The sequence below is a fragment of the Molothrus aeneus genome, chromosome 2 (genome assembly GCF_037042795.1).
Source record: "Molothrus aeneus isolate 106 chromosome 2, BPBGC_Maene_1.0, whole genome shotgun sequence".
Classification (NCBI taxonomy): Eukaryota; Metazoa; Chordata; class Aves; order Passeriformes; family Icteridae; genus Molothrus; species Molothrus aeneus.
In genome coordinates this window covers 14,820,568-14,836,412 of record NC_089647.1, presented here as the reverse complement: position 1 = coordinate 14,836,412, position 15,845 = coordinate 14,820,568, and the positions used below count along the sequence as shown (strand labels likewise).

General features: G+C 41.8%; 1 protein-coding gene across 1 annotated transcript in view; it reads left to right on the top strand.

The window, feature by feature from the left end:
* The window catches only part of CYYR1 (cysteine and tyrosine rich 1), a 28,245-nt gene continuing 12,400 nt past the window's right edge, over positions 1–15,845 (top strand). Inside the window, exons 1-2 of the mRNA XM_066568512.1 lie at positions 1–100; positions 2,425–2,530. Of these exons, the coding sequence (XP_066424609.1) occupies positions 1–100; positions 2,425–2,530 (206 nt within the window). The remainder of the gene's footprint in view (positions 101–2,424; positions 2,531–15,845) is intronic.

Genomic DNA, 15,845 nt, shown 5'->3' with positions numbered 1-15,845 from the left:
ATGGAGCGGCTGGGGCGGCGCGGCCGGACGGAGAGGTACCCGGCCTTGGGGGTGTTCTTTCCCCCTTTCCTCCTCCTCCTCCTCCTCCTCCTCCTGGCAGGTCAGCGGGACGGGCGTGGGGCGGGGGACGCGCGCGGAGCTGTGGGCAGCGGGTGTGAGCGGGGCCGGCGAAGTTTAGGTCCGATGTGGAAGCTTTTCCGATTGAATTGGCATAGGGAGTTGCAAGGGGGTCCCCGGGCTGTCCCAGCAGAGCGGGAGCCCCTCTCTGGCTGCAGGGAGAGTGAACCTCGAGGAGACAGGGCTGAGGGAGGACCTCATTAACGTGTATAAATATCTGTAAATATCTGAAGGGGGTGTGCCAAGAGGATGGAGCAGAGGCTCGGTGGTACGGAGCAGTGGAGCGGGGAGGGGGGGCAACGTGCAGAAGTTGATGCACGGAAGTAACACCTGATCACGAGGAAGAACTCGACTGTGAGGATGTCCACGCAATGGAACAGATGGCCCAGAGTGGTTGTGGAGTTTCCCTGAAAAGAGATAGTCCGTCTGGATGCAATCCCGTGCCACGTGTGCTCTAGGAGGATTCGGCTTGAGCAGTCAGGTTGGACCAGATGATCTACTGTGGTCCCTTCCCACCTGACCCATTCTATGGTTCTGTGATTCTGTAAACCCACCCGTGTAGGATAGACCCATGATGTGCAGGGTGAAGGCACCTTGGTGCTCTCCTGCCAGGGCAGAGCCTGGGAGTGTCCTGGCATGGCGTAGCTGGAGCCATGAGTACCCATGCCAGAAAGAGGTGACATTGCAAAAGCCTGGAGCTGGTGGCACAGGGCTGTGCCAAAGTCTTGGTATGGGGTGTCCTGAGATGGCAGCCCTGCCAGAGCCGTGGGATGGGGTGTCCTGTGTGGCAGTCATCCTGCATTGCTGCTTCCTATAGAAGTGCCTGTGCATGAACAGCATGGCCTGCTGTTCTCCCTCTGGAGATGGGTGTCCTGCTGGCTGCCCTGATTCACTTGTTGTCAGGGCTGGTTAGTAGGATGATGGGTTGATTGTTCTGGGTTTTTTCATGTGTTTTTTTAATCCAGAGGTCATCTCACAGGGTTAGGGTGCGTCTGCCTGGGCTGCCCCATGTGCTGTGTTGCACAGCCCTCTTCAGCCCATGCTTGGTGCTCATTTTCAAGTGAAGACCGAGTGTGAGCAGGTTCAGAGAGCTGACCTGCTAAAATCCTGTGAGCAATCAGGCTGTGAGATTGGTCAGCAGCATGAGTCAGTGAGCAAAGGAGTCTCAGGGCAAGGTGGGAACTTTCACCTGCTTGGGGCAGGAATGGGAGCATGGCAGAAGCTGAGATGAGGAAGGGTTGCCCGGATCCCAGCACACCAACCAAAAGGGTCAGCACAGATGAAAGGCAGTAATGGCAGTGGGAGAATTAGAACCTCTCAGGTGAGTTGCAGCCTGGGAAAGGGGAGCTACAGTGCACTGGGAATGCAGAAGCATGGTTTGCCATCTTTGATTTCAAGTCTCTGCCACTGCAGTATGTGACCAAATAGGTCACCAAGGGTGATGGTGTATGGGGCACAGAGTCTCTCTGAATTTATCCAGGGTGCAGCTGAAGCCTCGATTGTGGGGACAGTGATCCCCAAGAATGTTTTTACAGTGCAGTGGCAGTACAGTGTCATCTTCTTGGGGGAACCTGACTTAGGGCTTTGAAACCACTAAATGTCATGACGGCACAAGAGGTAGATACTGTTAAAATAGCTTCTCATGGGAATAAAAAGATAGCTGCTCTTCTGTGTTTCTTAGCTGTAAAGAGCTCTCTTATTGTTGTTTCACAGATTGCTTTGTCCAGCAGAGCATTGCGGCTGGGAGCACTTGTGGCCTCAAGTGCCCTCAGTGGGGCAGGCAGGGCACTGCTGGCCCCTGTGCCAGGCACTGCCCTGCCACACTGGCCATGGCCCTGTGTTGGAGCACAGTGAGGGGAGCTGCTGCCACATGGCAAGGGATAAGGGATCCCCAGGCTGGGACTGGGCAGGGACTGGGAGAAATAGCCTGTTCTCAGACAGCTTCATTCTCTCCTGCCACCCTCCAGATCAACAAGAAAAGCAGTCCAGACTCAGGTTTCTTCTGGACTCCTTGCTGGGATGGAAAAAGTTGGTCTGTGGTGTCTTGGCATTTCAAAATGTTCTTTTTCACTTTAAAGGATTAAGTATAAGGGGGAACTGATATGGCCAGCTCTAGAATACTCATATGGAAAGCACCTAAGTCTGAAATGCAGAATGAGTGGGAATGGGCTGCCATTAGGATTACAGAGTCAGATCACACATCAAGGACAGCGCTGTGATTGTATGAAACTGTTAGACTGCATTTTCTTCAAAGCTGTGCTGTATGAGATTTTGATGTTTGACATCATGAGTGTTGTTTTTATTCAGCAGAAGATTGTTTGGCTCAGTGTGATAATGACTGCAAGGCTTACTGCTGTGATGGGACTGCTCCCTACTGCTGTTCATATTATGCCTACATTGGGAATGTCTTTTCGTGAGTATATTTGCACTTTAAAAAAAAAAGGTGTGCTGTGTTCATGAAGTCAGTGTAAATTTGCTGTGGCAAAACTATGTTTTGGCAATAAACTGAGGCAGTGTTTGGGTTTGTTGTTTTCAGTTTTGTTTGGTTTTTTTTTTTCCTTGCTGGTAACAATCTTTGGTATTCCTTTGAGGTCTCATGTTACATGAATTTTTGAAACATACCAGAAAGCTTGTTAAAATTGTGGGTTCTGTCCTTAGTTTGTGTACAATAATATAATTTCTGAAGCTAAGCCTTAGAGATAGTGAGAACCTTGTTTCAAGCTTGAGCTGAAAAGATCTGTGAATAGAAATCTTGTATGTTTTGTTGAAATGGTTTCTCACACTGAGTTGATAGTGATTGAGTAGTAATTCAAATTACTTGGATTTGGAATTCATATTGCTTTGAGTACTTTTTTTTTTTCATTTTCACTTTTATTCACTTGTTTGTTTTTGTTAATTAATGTTTTGGCTGTTGGTGGAATTTATTGAACAGATTCTAGGTGAGAATAGTCTGAGTCACGTGTGAAAAACACAAATCAGTTGTTTTTAAAATTTTCAAAGTTTAATAGTAATAAAATGGTAATACAATTAGAGTAATAATAATTTGGACAATTTGGATTAGGACAATACGAGACAATAGAAACAAAGAGTTACGGACAGTCTGGGTACCTTTTTCTGGGCAGCATGAGCCCGAAAAAGGACACACGTTAACAGAGGATTAACCCTTAAAAGTAATAACCTGTTGCATATTCATACACCTCATACATGATGCATAAATTGCATTCAAACACAGGATTCTGTCTGGTCAGTGTCAACTTCTTCCTAAGCCTAACCCCGAGCGAGGCGGGAAGAAGTTCATTTCTCCTGATAATGGGGCAATAAATTCTCTTTCTCTGAAAGATTTAGGTGTCCTGTGGCTGCCATCTCGCTGCGAGTCCTTTCTTTAGAAAAAAAATACCCTACATAGCACAGTTCTATTTTAACATTTTTTTTATAACCTAAAACTATATTATCCCACTACTTTAGAGAATTAATACAGCGTTACTTTCTAACACAAGACATATTTGTTTTAATATTTGTGAAAAGCCAATCATAAAATACACATTTTTCACATCACATCTCACAATTCGTACATTCATGTGCAAGGGCAAACCTAAATGAAAGATAAAATGTGGTTCTTCATGATAGAGCATCTTATTTTCTGTTGAATCAATTACACTAGTAATTTCCTTAGCCTTTAGCATACAGTCTGTGACTTATTTTTGGTTTGTGAGAAATGGCTACTTACTTTTAATAATTTTAGAAGGGTTTATTAAACCTTATCAAAAAATACAACAGAAGACTGAATAGAGAAAATGTTTCAGCGCCAGGAGCAAAGGATTTTTCCCACCATGTGCTCGCCCACACAATGGAGGTTTTGCCTTTAACCCTTTAACCCCTCCCAAAGTTCTGTCCATCGACCTCTTCTTCACTGTCCAGTGGTGGAGATGACTTCCTCAGACCCTGACTGGAGGTCAGATGTCACCATAGTGACAAGCCAGCCCTCCCGGATGTCCCAACCCCAGCTGTCCTTTGATAACCATGCTAGGGGGTAAAACATAACTATGAATCTATAAAACTTTTCTTAACCTATATACATGATATTTGTCTGTTAATTGTGAGAGTCAATCATTGCATTACTCATCTATCACAGGTTTATATTCTTGACTAAAACCAGAGAGGATAAAAATGACATGGCATATGGACTGCCTGGTACTTGGGGAAGACTGAGTGGGAAGGTGATAGTTTATTTTTTTTTAGAATGACTCTTCTGATGCAAGTTTTGTTTCAGCCATGGTACCTGGGGAATATTCCAGTGTTCCCATCAGTATATTTTATAGCACTTTGAAGGAGTAGGCAGAGTGATGGTATTTTAATACAGAATTGATCCACAGTTTTTAAAACATATCACATGCTTCCTGGGCTTAAGTAAATAAAATTATGGTAGAACACCAGAATCCTTAATTCATCTGGAAATGACAAAGCATGTATTTAAGATGGATGTTGTAGAATGACAAGTGATCTTTTTTTCCTGATCACTGAGTGAATGTTTGCTTTGACTTGTTTTTCTATTTTTTCATTTCAAAATTGTTTTTCCATTTACAAGCATCAAAGGAGTTTCTCATTCTGAGTACCTTGTTCCAGACCACGTGTGGTTAGGAATGATGGACACAAGAGCATAGGACATCACATTGTAAGAAGGAGGCTTCCGGTGGAACAAGTGGATTTAATCTCTCACTCCTGTGAGTGCATAGCCCACTAGCATTTGTCTAGCCTGATGTAGAGGGCCTTGTGAAGGCCTTGACCAGGGGGTTCTTTAGAGTGACTGCTGAAATGCTGTAACCATGCCTTCAGCACCAAGCTGGCACCTTGTCTTTGGTATGTTTGTTTAACAAACGTAAATTGATATTGAATTAGAGCTGAGTGTGAGTGGCTCTGACACATTTGGAAGGGTTTGTGTGTATCTGGGTGGATTTGAATCCTAGAGGAGGCTCTTGCAAGTGCTGTTTGCTACAACACAACTTGAAGAAGACATTTGATAAATCTGATTTTTTTATGGCTAAATACTCCAATGCATAGACTTGAAGATCAGTCAGCAGTTGTTATATTCCTTTGACCCGAAATTTTGCATGATTAAGTCACAGATTTTTTTTTTCCTAAAAGCAGATGAGGACATGTCTTCTTTAAATATGTCATCTCATTTTGAAAACTTTCCCCTTCCCTCCCCTCCTTCCTCAGGCTTTATCCCAGGCTCAATTTCACTCCTCCATCCCCAGCTCCTCTTCTTCCCCACTCTGAGTGGCAGAGGGAGTGGGGAATGTGGGTATGGCCAGTCCATCACAGCCCATCTGCACTGCTCCTCACACTTTTCCTTGGTTCAGTCTGTGCTGGGTTGCAGTGTGATCATCTCCTTGGTACAGTGCTATAGGAGTTGGAGAAATTATGTCTTCTCTGACTTACCATAGTTTTACATGGACCAAGTATAGTAAGGGTCATTTGAATGCTATGCAGAGGAGAAATTATTTTGAAACTCTCCAAGGGAGATCCTTGTCTGGCAAATATCTGGGTTGATAATTGTCAGCTTTCATAGACTTACATTCTCTCGAGCCAGCTGGGGATCCAAAACAACTTTTTGTTCTCTGGGAAGAAAGAAGAAGCTGTTTTCTGTATTGTGAATGTTGTCACACATGTGTGGTGTTGATCAATTAAAAAGATGTGAAGCTCTTTAGAAATCTGGGAAAGAGATCATCTCTTTCTCTGCCCATGACCACTGAGGCTGAGCAGAAGCACGGTGGAGAATGCCAGTGTGGCAATCCAAAGGCAATCCAAAATGCAGCCTTGGTGTTCCTCTGTAGAAATCCAGCACAGCTATAAGGCTAGGAAAAGCAGATTATGTGATCATGACTTCTGTGTTGGATATGAATTTAAACTCAGACTTAACTGTTTGCCAGTAGTCTGAGCTGTCACAGCTCGAGCAGGATTTACATTTTTATTTGGTTGAGTTTGATTCTGTAAGGAACTAAATATGCTAAATGAAACAGCTCTCTGTGCAATTAATAAATGAGGAAAAGGCAAAAATAAAACATGGTTGTTTCCTTTGACAATTAAATAGGAATAAAGGGCCTCTGTGCTTTAAATCTATGAGCTTTCTGCTAAGATGCTCATTACTAATGAAAACCTTTTCCTCTGAAATCTCCTGAACCTTGTTTTTGAAGGGATAAAAATAGGAAAAAGAACTTAATTAAATTGCTCTTTTGAAATGGAAGGATTTCATTTATCTGTTTCTCTGCATCTCAGAAGCTGTTGTTTACAACAGGGTCTTTCTTCATACCACACGTAATCTGGTAATGAGTCTAGCATAACCTTCAGTTTCTAAACTGATGTTTGTTGTTTGAAATTAAGGGCTTAGAAAACATGAAGGCATGTATGTTACTTTATCCAAATGAGTTCTCTGATCAGAACAAGAGAAGTGGTAAATCTCTTTCTTTTTAATTATCTATGTGATAAAGGAGGGTAGAAATAGAATGTGACAAAAAGGATTATTAAATAACTCCTAAGCAAAACCCAACTATAGAAACATTACAATAATTAAGTAGCTAGAAGATCACATACTTCATTACTCACAAGCTGGCAAGTCATAAGAAACATGCAAGAGCCTTTTTATGACAGGAAATACATCCATTAAATTACTCCATTAATCCATCTACACCAGTCATTTTATTCTCTTTCTCTATGGGTTTTGTATCGACTTTACCTTCTATTCAGTGCTGTAAACAAGAAGGTGCCATTGGAAACAGGTAAAAATGCCTTTCCATGACTGATAAATCATGGGGTTTTTTGTTCAGTCAGACAAATGTAGCTGAAATATGTAATAACAAAACTGCAGAAAAAGCCACTCAGAGTGTAGGCTGTCCATTGGATCCAATTGTACAAGAAGTTTAAAAATTGAACTGTATGATGAAACACTTTCATAGTTTTCCCTGTTTTCTCTAGTTTCTTCATTATACACGGTAATGTTTTGCTTTCCTCCATTCTTTTGAAGTCTTAAATTTTTTTGAGTGTTACTGGTGGTACTTTGCTCTTGTGCAATGATTATAATTCCTCATATATGCAAGTGATTTATTTGCTAATTAATACAGCTGACACCTTACTCAGCTGGTGTTCCTACTCTCCATCAGTCCTTTTTCAGTCTTTGCCTGGATGTGTCTTTGTCATGTGGCCAAAATATAGTGGCTTCCCATAATGGGATATCATTCTGTGGTGGGAATATGTGTATGCCAGGTGATCAAACCATGACATTCTGCATGTTCTTGTGTCAGGTGGAACTGACTCCTATCACCCCCACATTGCTGTCCTATTCCTAAAGTGTGCCTGTCCCAAATTTCCTGTTTGGAATGTTAACTGTTGTCCTAGGGTGACTTTATGATGCTTACATCTCCATTTGTCTGCCCCAGAAATAAATTTTGCACTTTTGTCTGTTTAGCCCCTCAATAAGTTTTGCATGGTTCCGAGAGCCAAGGGGGGGAGAGAAGTGCAGTTTGTTATCAGAAACTGCACTTGCTCCCCTGCATCCTTCTCCTGGACTGTGATGTCTGCAGCACAGACAGCGAGAGAGAGCTCTCCTTTGCTTTTAGTTAGTTTTAGCTAGCTGAGGCAGAGAAGTTCCGTGCACTGTGGCTTTTCTTTTTCTTGGAACTGTTTAAACTTGCTCTGCGCTGAACACCCATGTAAGAGATGGTCCGAAGTTTCTCTCATTTGCCTCACGACTGTCATCAAGGTTGGAGATTGAAGCCTCCCCAAGGACTGAGACTGAGAGCCTTAAAATTCTAACACAGCAGTGCTGGGCTGGCTGAAGCAGGATGTTTGCCAAGTGTTACCTGCAGATGTGTTCGCTGGACCAAGACTGGTTTCCCATAGAAACCAGTCCTGAAACAATGGGTCCTGCTCACTGCTGGGACTGGTTTGTCCTGTTTCAGAACTGGACTGTCTGTACTTGTTCTCAATGGACTTATTCTCCACTGTCCTGTACCTGTTCCCCTCCCCTGGAGGACTATAACAGACCCCTGAGTTAACCAAAGACTTTCAGATTCTCCCCAGCGTGACAAGACAGATCTGTTGGCTGGACCATGAGGATTTGTCTCTCCATTGGTAGCTGCATCCCCCACTCTTTCTCTCTCTCTCTCTATCCTTTATCTCCTTTTTAATCCTTCTATCACATTTGCTGTGGGCACTCAATAAAAGGTGTATTTGTTTTGATTAATACTGAAATCCCCTCTGTGTTGTTTTTGCACTCTGAGATCAGTTAATAAACCATCACGACCCCCGCTTGTACGAGCAGATGGTGACATTACAACCCAGCAGAGCGCTGGCAGCTCACGGGCCTGGGCTGTGGCATTTCCAGCACCAGAGGGACTGATAAGAGACTGAGTGAGCTGAGCTACAGCCCACAAAGAGGACTTTCTGAGTCTGTCATCTCTTTGGGAGTGGCAAGAAGTTTTATTGTTTAATATTTTTCATTTTTTTGAGCAGGTGAATGCTTTGCCTGTTAAATAAACAGTTTTTTCCACTTTTCTCCAAGGAAATATTTTTCCCAAACCAGTAGGGAGAGGGACCACTTGAATTTGCTTTCTAGAGGAAACCCCTTTAGAGGTTTTCCTCCACATTGGCCCGAAACCAGGACAAATATTCATATAAAGGATGAGAAACAGTGAGGCTGTTGCTTGAAAATTGAGGCACAATCAAGAGGTGGAGCACCACTGCTCATAAAACTCTGATTGCTGTAGAGATGTCAGTGAGCCTCATTAGCTTGACATCAGGATTAGACCTGATTGTGTCATCTAGACTGTTGGTTCCTAAAATCCTGTTAATTCTTGCCTCTCTCCCAAGCTCCTTCTGTTTCAGCTGATGTCACATACCAGACTCGGGGTGTTCTGCTGCTTCTGCCAGGTCCAACATACTATCGCTAATTTTTCTTTTCTTGCTTTCCTTGTTCCCCTTAAGTGCTTGTCTCAGTTTAGAGACAAGTTTAGGAGAAAATCACTCTAGAATGAGTATTTCCTCTTATACTGGTTTTGCACAGCCTAGTTTTTGGTAGTGGAATGGCCACAGAGGTGATTTCTATGAGAAGGTGTTGAACCATGCCCAGCAGAGGCAATCCCTGATGGCTTTGAAGATGGACATGCTGCTGGCCAAAAGTTGGCCAGTTAGAGAGGCTGGTAATGCCTCTGTGATAACATATATAAGAAGAAAATCAAAACAAAGTTATAGTTGATAGTTCCCTCTGGCCTTGGACCAACCCAGATTGAACAGTCCAGGAAAAAAAACAAAAACAAAGGCCACGGAAGGATTGCTGCTATAGTCTCCAAGGCCAGGGAAAGGGAAAAAACCCAACTTCTTGCCTAAGTTAACAAAAACCCAAGCTAGCTAAGCAGCAAAGTAACCATCATCCTCACTGCACCATGGCCACTTGGGGAGTGAGGCTTTGAAAAAGCCTGTGCAAGAGCCCCCAAGGCTCCCTTCTTCCCCTGGACCAACCTTAAAGCTACAGCAACCATAGAGCAGATGGTAAGGGAACAGAAAAGCACCCCAAGACAGTGCTGGAGACCCCATGCCACATTTAAACAAGTTCCACTCCTAGTGATGATGTGTTTTGTTGAAACAGGACATTTGGATTCAGCTTGGCTTTTGACTGTGACTAGCTTTGAAGTTTGAGAAGCACAAGGAGAAATCTTCAGCAGCACAGAGAGGCTCAATTAATTCTTTCTTATATTAGCCTCTTTGGTTCTTCAATGTACTTGCTCCTAGATTCCCCTTTTTTACTTTGTACTTATTGTACCATTTGCCTTTTTGCTTCACATCACTCTATTCTTTCATTTACCACTTGCCTTACCCAAAGTGGGAAAGCATAATTCTACTTTGTACCTCAGAAAATTTGCAGTACAGTCCAATTAATTTTGTTGAGTTGGCAGTTCAGACTGCCTGATCTGTGGCATGCTTCTGGTACCACCAAGGATGCCACTCCTATGCCATGAGACAGGTCTAAGGGTACTATTTCATCTCCCTTGGTCCTGATGGGACAAAAATATCTGTACTGGAGTAAAATCTGTACTGGAGTATTTGCTTAAGAGTGTTCCTGTGTTTTCTGTGGGACTAGTTAATTAATGCAGTTGCTTTGAAAAAAAAAAGAAAAAAAAATTTAAATTTAGAGAAGTTTGGAATGGAGGCTGTTAATCCCTCTCTCAATCTGTGAGCCCAGATGCAACATGTGAGGCACAGTCCCCAGATGTGGTGTGTCTGGAAATATTTATTAAAAGGGTACATAGCTTTTATAATATTTTTACTGTCAGGCTAGAATAGCATGAGTCTGGATAGCCAATAGTATAAATATTCTGATGACTGTAAGCAATAATATACATGGTTGATTCCCTAAAGAGCAACATCAGCTTTGTTTCTCTAAGACAAGCACTTGTATAACAATTTCTTCTGCAAAACTACTATGCTTCTGCTACTTGTTACACACCTTGTTACATCTCTCCTGCCTTGACTGCATAGTCCTTTCTTTTTTACTAGAAGCTCTTTGTTTCCTTTCCCCACACCCCGAGCTTTGGTGACTTAGCACTGACTCAGAGAGACGTGAGTCCTTTCGATGTCTGTGTATATTTTTTTTCATACCTACTGCAGCTTAGCTCTGAATTCAGAACTTTTGCTTGTATTGCACTGGTAGGTCAGTGCAGCCAGGCTCCCACTATCACAGGCAGCCCATCAATGTGCCAAGCTCAATGTTCACAGTTCTCAGTAGCTCACAACTGCTGCATCTACTGGAAACCTCTTCCAGAGCCATATTTTTCTGGTCATTGAGAATATTTTCTTTCACAAGCTTTTTCTACAAGTCTTCTAATTCTTGTAATATTTTTTAAATTGACCCTTCATTTTGATATGAAATTGTGAAATAACATTTTTCATCCCTTTTCTAAGTGATGGATTGTGGACTGGGTTTGTTTTGAGGAGCTGTTACATGGCAGAGTATACATCCATTGTATGTATCACATGTGATTCTTGGGGTGTCCTGTGCAGGGCCAGGAATTGGGCTTGATGAGATGGATCCCTGATGGATCCCTTCCAACTCATCACATTCTGTGATTCTGTGATTCCCATCCACTGTATTAGTTAACTGTGTACATTTAAGTATATTTTTTGATTCAAAAGTATAACTCTTGTTTAGTCAGTGGGGTATGTGGTTTGCACATACATAGAAGGAAAAGAATTGTCTGCTTTCCCAGGTAAACATTGCTTTGTGTTACTTGACTGTGCTGTTGACAAGCCTGTCTGCTCTTTCCAACAGTTGCACATTTTTCTGAAGTGACTATAATGGACTGTGATCCTTGGGGGAAAAAATTTGACATCTTGAGCATATATCTTAATGAAAACGGTATTAATATGTTGTTTGGTGGTTGTGGATGCTTTTGATGTTTTGAATATTTTGCAAGCCATGTAATGGCATTCAGTCACCTCCTTCATGCTGTTGCAAAATGGTGTCAAGTTTAGATTAGTAACAGGTTGTGACATAACAGCAGGATTTACCTCAAGGGAAACTTCACAAAATGTTGTATTTATAGATCTTTCTGTCAAAAGAGCTCAGATTGTCACCCCATCTGGTTCTGCTACCAGAGATATTTTCATGGATAGGTCTTCTGGCTTGTGGATCCTATTGTTTCTTCCCATGAGAAACACCAGCTCTGGTGAAGTGCATGGATTTACTAGGGCACACAGGATGGCAAAGGGCAGCTGAAGGCTGGTTGCACTTTGGTGTTCCTGGTTGTGTTTAACTACTGTCAGATGTGATAAGAGCCTTCTGCCAGGCTTCCTTGTGCTTCAACGAGGAGAGAGCAAAGCGTTTCTTTTTGGCTTTGTCTCATTAGCATAAAAAGCAAGGTAACATGTCACCAAAACTGTGAGGAAGGAGCCAGGGTGCAGGGGGTGTCTCTTCTGCACAGCTCTACAGGAGTAAGGAATGTCCCATCTCCTGGGATAGGGGAGGAAGGGCTTGGATCCTCTGTTTGCATTACCCCACTGCGTGGGGTTTCTGTATCCTCCATGCAGGTAGCTGAGCCAGGATTCCATGCATTTGCAAGGGAAGTTATTGCTGACTCATCAGTACCTGGCTCTTCTCCGGGCCCCAGTGATCAGCTCAGGTGGAGGAGGTCAAGCCTAGCTCAACATTACTTAATGTGTGTGTGCATGTCTGTACCGTGTGGTGCCTTCTGCATCCTCGGCATAGCTGCACTCAGATAAAGCAACTTTCATCGTTTTATGGAACCTGTAGGAGCCACAGCATGTTTCTCTAACTATAGTTTAATTTTCAGGTTTTTTTTAGTTTTCTGACTCATAGTCCTCCAGAAGCATAAAATGATTCATATACCCAAGCACTTAGCACCTTTTCCATTTGTAAATGGCATTTCATGCAAGCTTAATGAGGATATTGCAAACCACTAAAACCATAATTTGCTTATGCTTCGTAATAAGGTTTGAATCCTGAAAAGACTTATGTTAATACTTTCAAGTTCATTGTAGGTTTTTGCAAATGGTGATTTAGAATCAGAATGTCCTCTAGCTTAGTCTCAGTGGGTCTTTGTGCCCCTTATAAGCTCTGACACAGCAACTGGGAAGAGAGCATGGGGAAGAAAAATGGAATTGGTGCTGTAAATCTGACAGAAAGAAAAAAATGCAGCAGAGGCTCTTTTATTGCTTTCACAGGGGTAAGATTTGAGTATTAAAGTACATTAGAAAAAGACAAGATGAAAATCTTTTTTTTCATTTAATCTGCTTTAGAATTTCTAAAATTAAACTCTCAGTGTCTTATTATTTTCATATGAAGATATGAGGGAAAAATCCTTTTCCTGGGTAATTCAAAGCTCAGATAGATTTATTTAGTCTCAAAATATACGTTTCTAGCTAGCACTGCAGTTTTAAAAAGCTATTGCATGGTTGCTCAAGCAATGCACATATTTTATTATTTTAAAATGGAATAAAATAATTTATGATGTTAGGTTTTTAGTGTCCTAATTCACACTTTTTCTGCCAGATCGTCCAAGAACCACTCCAGATTATTCAATCATTATTCAATTATTTTTTAAAAAGCACTAAATATTTTTCATTTGTCTAACACATAGAATTCTAAAAGCAGTATAATCTTCTGAGTTGAAATTTAATAAATGCATTTAATTAATGCATTTTTGAGTAAAAGTAGATATTCTCAGAATCAGATTTATGAAAAGGTCAAAAGGCATTTTTTTCTGGTTCTTAAGGTAGCGTTACTTGTTCGTATTCAGATATTACTTTAATTTATTCAATGTTCTTTTCACTTTGTTGTTGTGAAAAGGATTTTTGGTTAAAATTTTCCTCTCCTTTGTTGCATTAAATGGCAAAATTCTCTTCTCTATCTTCCCTCATTCTCCAATAACTTTAAAAAAAAATGGAAGAAAAGTCAATAAGCTTATCTTTCAGGAGTGATTTATCACTCATTAAAATGTCAATGAAAGAGTCCAACTGAAGCAATGCTAAGAGTTAGGAAAGGACCATGAATTCCAGTTCCTGCAAAGCTCAATGTGTGTTTTGCTTTGTAGAATTGGAAATGGCTTGGCTCCTTGCAATCAAAGCTGTTTTCTACACGTGCAGGTGTTGCCACCAGGGAACTGGAAACAGCCCTGACACTCCTTCAGCAAGTGGGTCCCTGTGCTCCCTCCCTCACCATGCTGGTCTCCACACAACATTCCATTAAAATGAACAGGAGCATTGCTGGTCTTTCCAGAAGGTGCAAGATGAGCTAAAGCCTCCAGTTTGGTTATACTCCTGGACTGCTTTTCCAGTGATGTGGGCAGTGCAGGAGCCTCTCAGAGGCGATGATACAGATGTATAATGTGGTGGTGTTTGCAGGGGTCCCAGGATGAGGGAAGAGATGAGAATCTTGACTCCATCTTTCAGAAGTTTGATTTATTATTTTTTGATATATATTATATTAAAAGAAAATTATATACTAAAACTACACTAAAAGAATAGAAGAAATGTTTTCATCAGAAAGCTAGCAAAGAAAAGGAATGGAAAGGAATGAATAATAAAATCTTCTGACTGCTCACAGCCTTGACACAGGGGACTGTCATTGGTCATCAAGTAAAAACAATTTCACATGCTGGGTAAACAATTCTCCAAATCACATTTCAAAGCAGCTGAAGCTTCTCAGGAGAAAAGATCCTAATGAAAGGATTTTTCATAAAATATGTCTGTGACAGTATATACAAAATCACGAACGGGACAGGACTGCTGTGGAACGCATCTCCAGCTGTTTTATTTTCCAGCATCAGTCTCATTACATGGTTAGGACAGTGGGAAGATGCCAGCAGCTCTCATCCTTGGCAGCAGCTGAAGAACTCAATGTTACAACTCACTTTAGAAGTTTTTTAACCAATCACACAAAGCAAAAGCATACTGACAGTAGTTTTATCCAACCACTCTAAGTATGCACACTTTCGGTTAAAACAGTGCTTGCTTATTTTGAATACAATACCTGCTTGTAAGCCTTAAAATACATTTTACCTCTGATTTTAAGGATTCCCACAGCGTACACCCAAGATGGACGACAGTCACGAGATTTTTCAGGCAGATATAAGTTTGGTCTGTTTTCATATCAGGGGTTAATTTTCCAATTACAGCTTCAGGTCGTTAAGTCACATTCCTCTAGTTTGCTCTCCCCAATTTACTTTTGTTGATACTTTTCAAGCCTGAGGCTGTGATGATAACCTTGGTTCTCAGGCCTGGAAGGGTTGTTTTATCTGACCAAACTATGATGAGAGCTTGCTAACTGTGACAGCTACAGCCGGTCTGTAGCTGCACACATAAATTGGCCATAACAGACACCAACTCAACCAGCCTAGCTCATTAAAGAATGGAAGTAAACAAGTCCCTGGATATGATAATTAATGTTAATAAACTCAAAAAGGGGACCTCAGCCAATCCCATTGAATCCTGAACGCAGACGTATCATTGGTCAGTGAGCTGGGCGGTGCTAAGACTCCAACCAATCAGATGTTTAAGCGCAGGAAATTTGAAGCCCCTATAAAGGGGCGCCCAACAATAAACCTCAGCTGCTGTTTCCTTAACTCACTGTGTTCTTATTGCATGCCTGTCTCCAAAACTGTGACAACTAACACTCTGTATGAAGTTCAGAGTTAGACACTAATGCAATACAGCATCTGAAAAATATAAAAGCTAAAAACTTAAGGTGTCACTGCGCTTTTGAGCCCCCTGGCTTCTGCTGTGCTAACACAGACCCTTCTGTGAAATGCCTGGGGGATGCCCTGTCTGGGGATTAGGTCCCGGCTCTAAACAGCTGAGTAAAGTCTAGATTTTTTCACTCTGCCCCTTAAATGAAACTGAGAGAAGGTGCTGCTGCTTTTTTTTTTTTTTTTTTTTTAGTGTTATTTTTCAGAAACTGCAATAAATAGGTATGATTATCAGGTTAGGAGCTGTAGGGTTTTCTGCAAACTGCCATTTAATTCCCTTTCATTGGCTAAGGAACCAGTGAAACAAAGATGTTCCAGGTGAAGGAAATATGGCAGCAGAGGATGGTTAACTCTCAGCTCTGCCAGTGATGACTTAACAAACCTAGAAGTAAAACAACACACTTTCAAGATAATATCAGTATAGGAGGTGATACAAAGGTTGGTCTTTATTAGAGGCCTCCAGAGGCAGATATG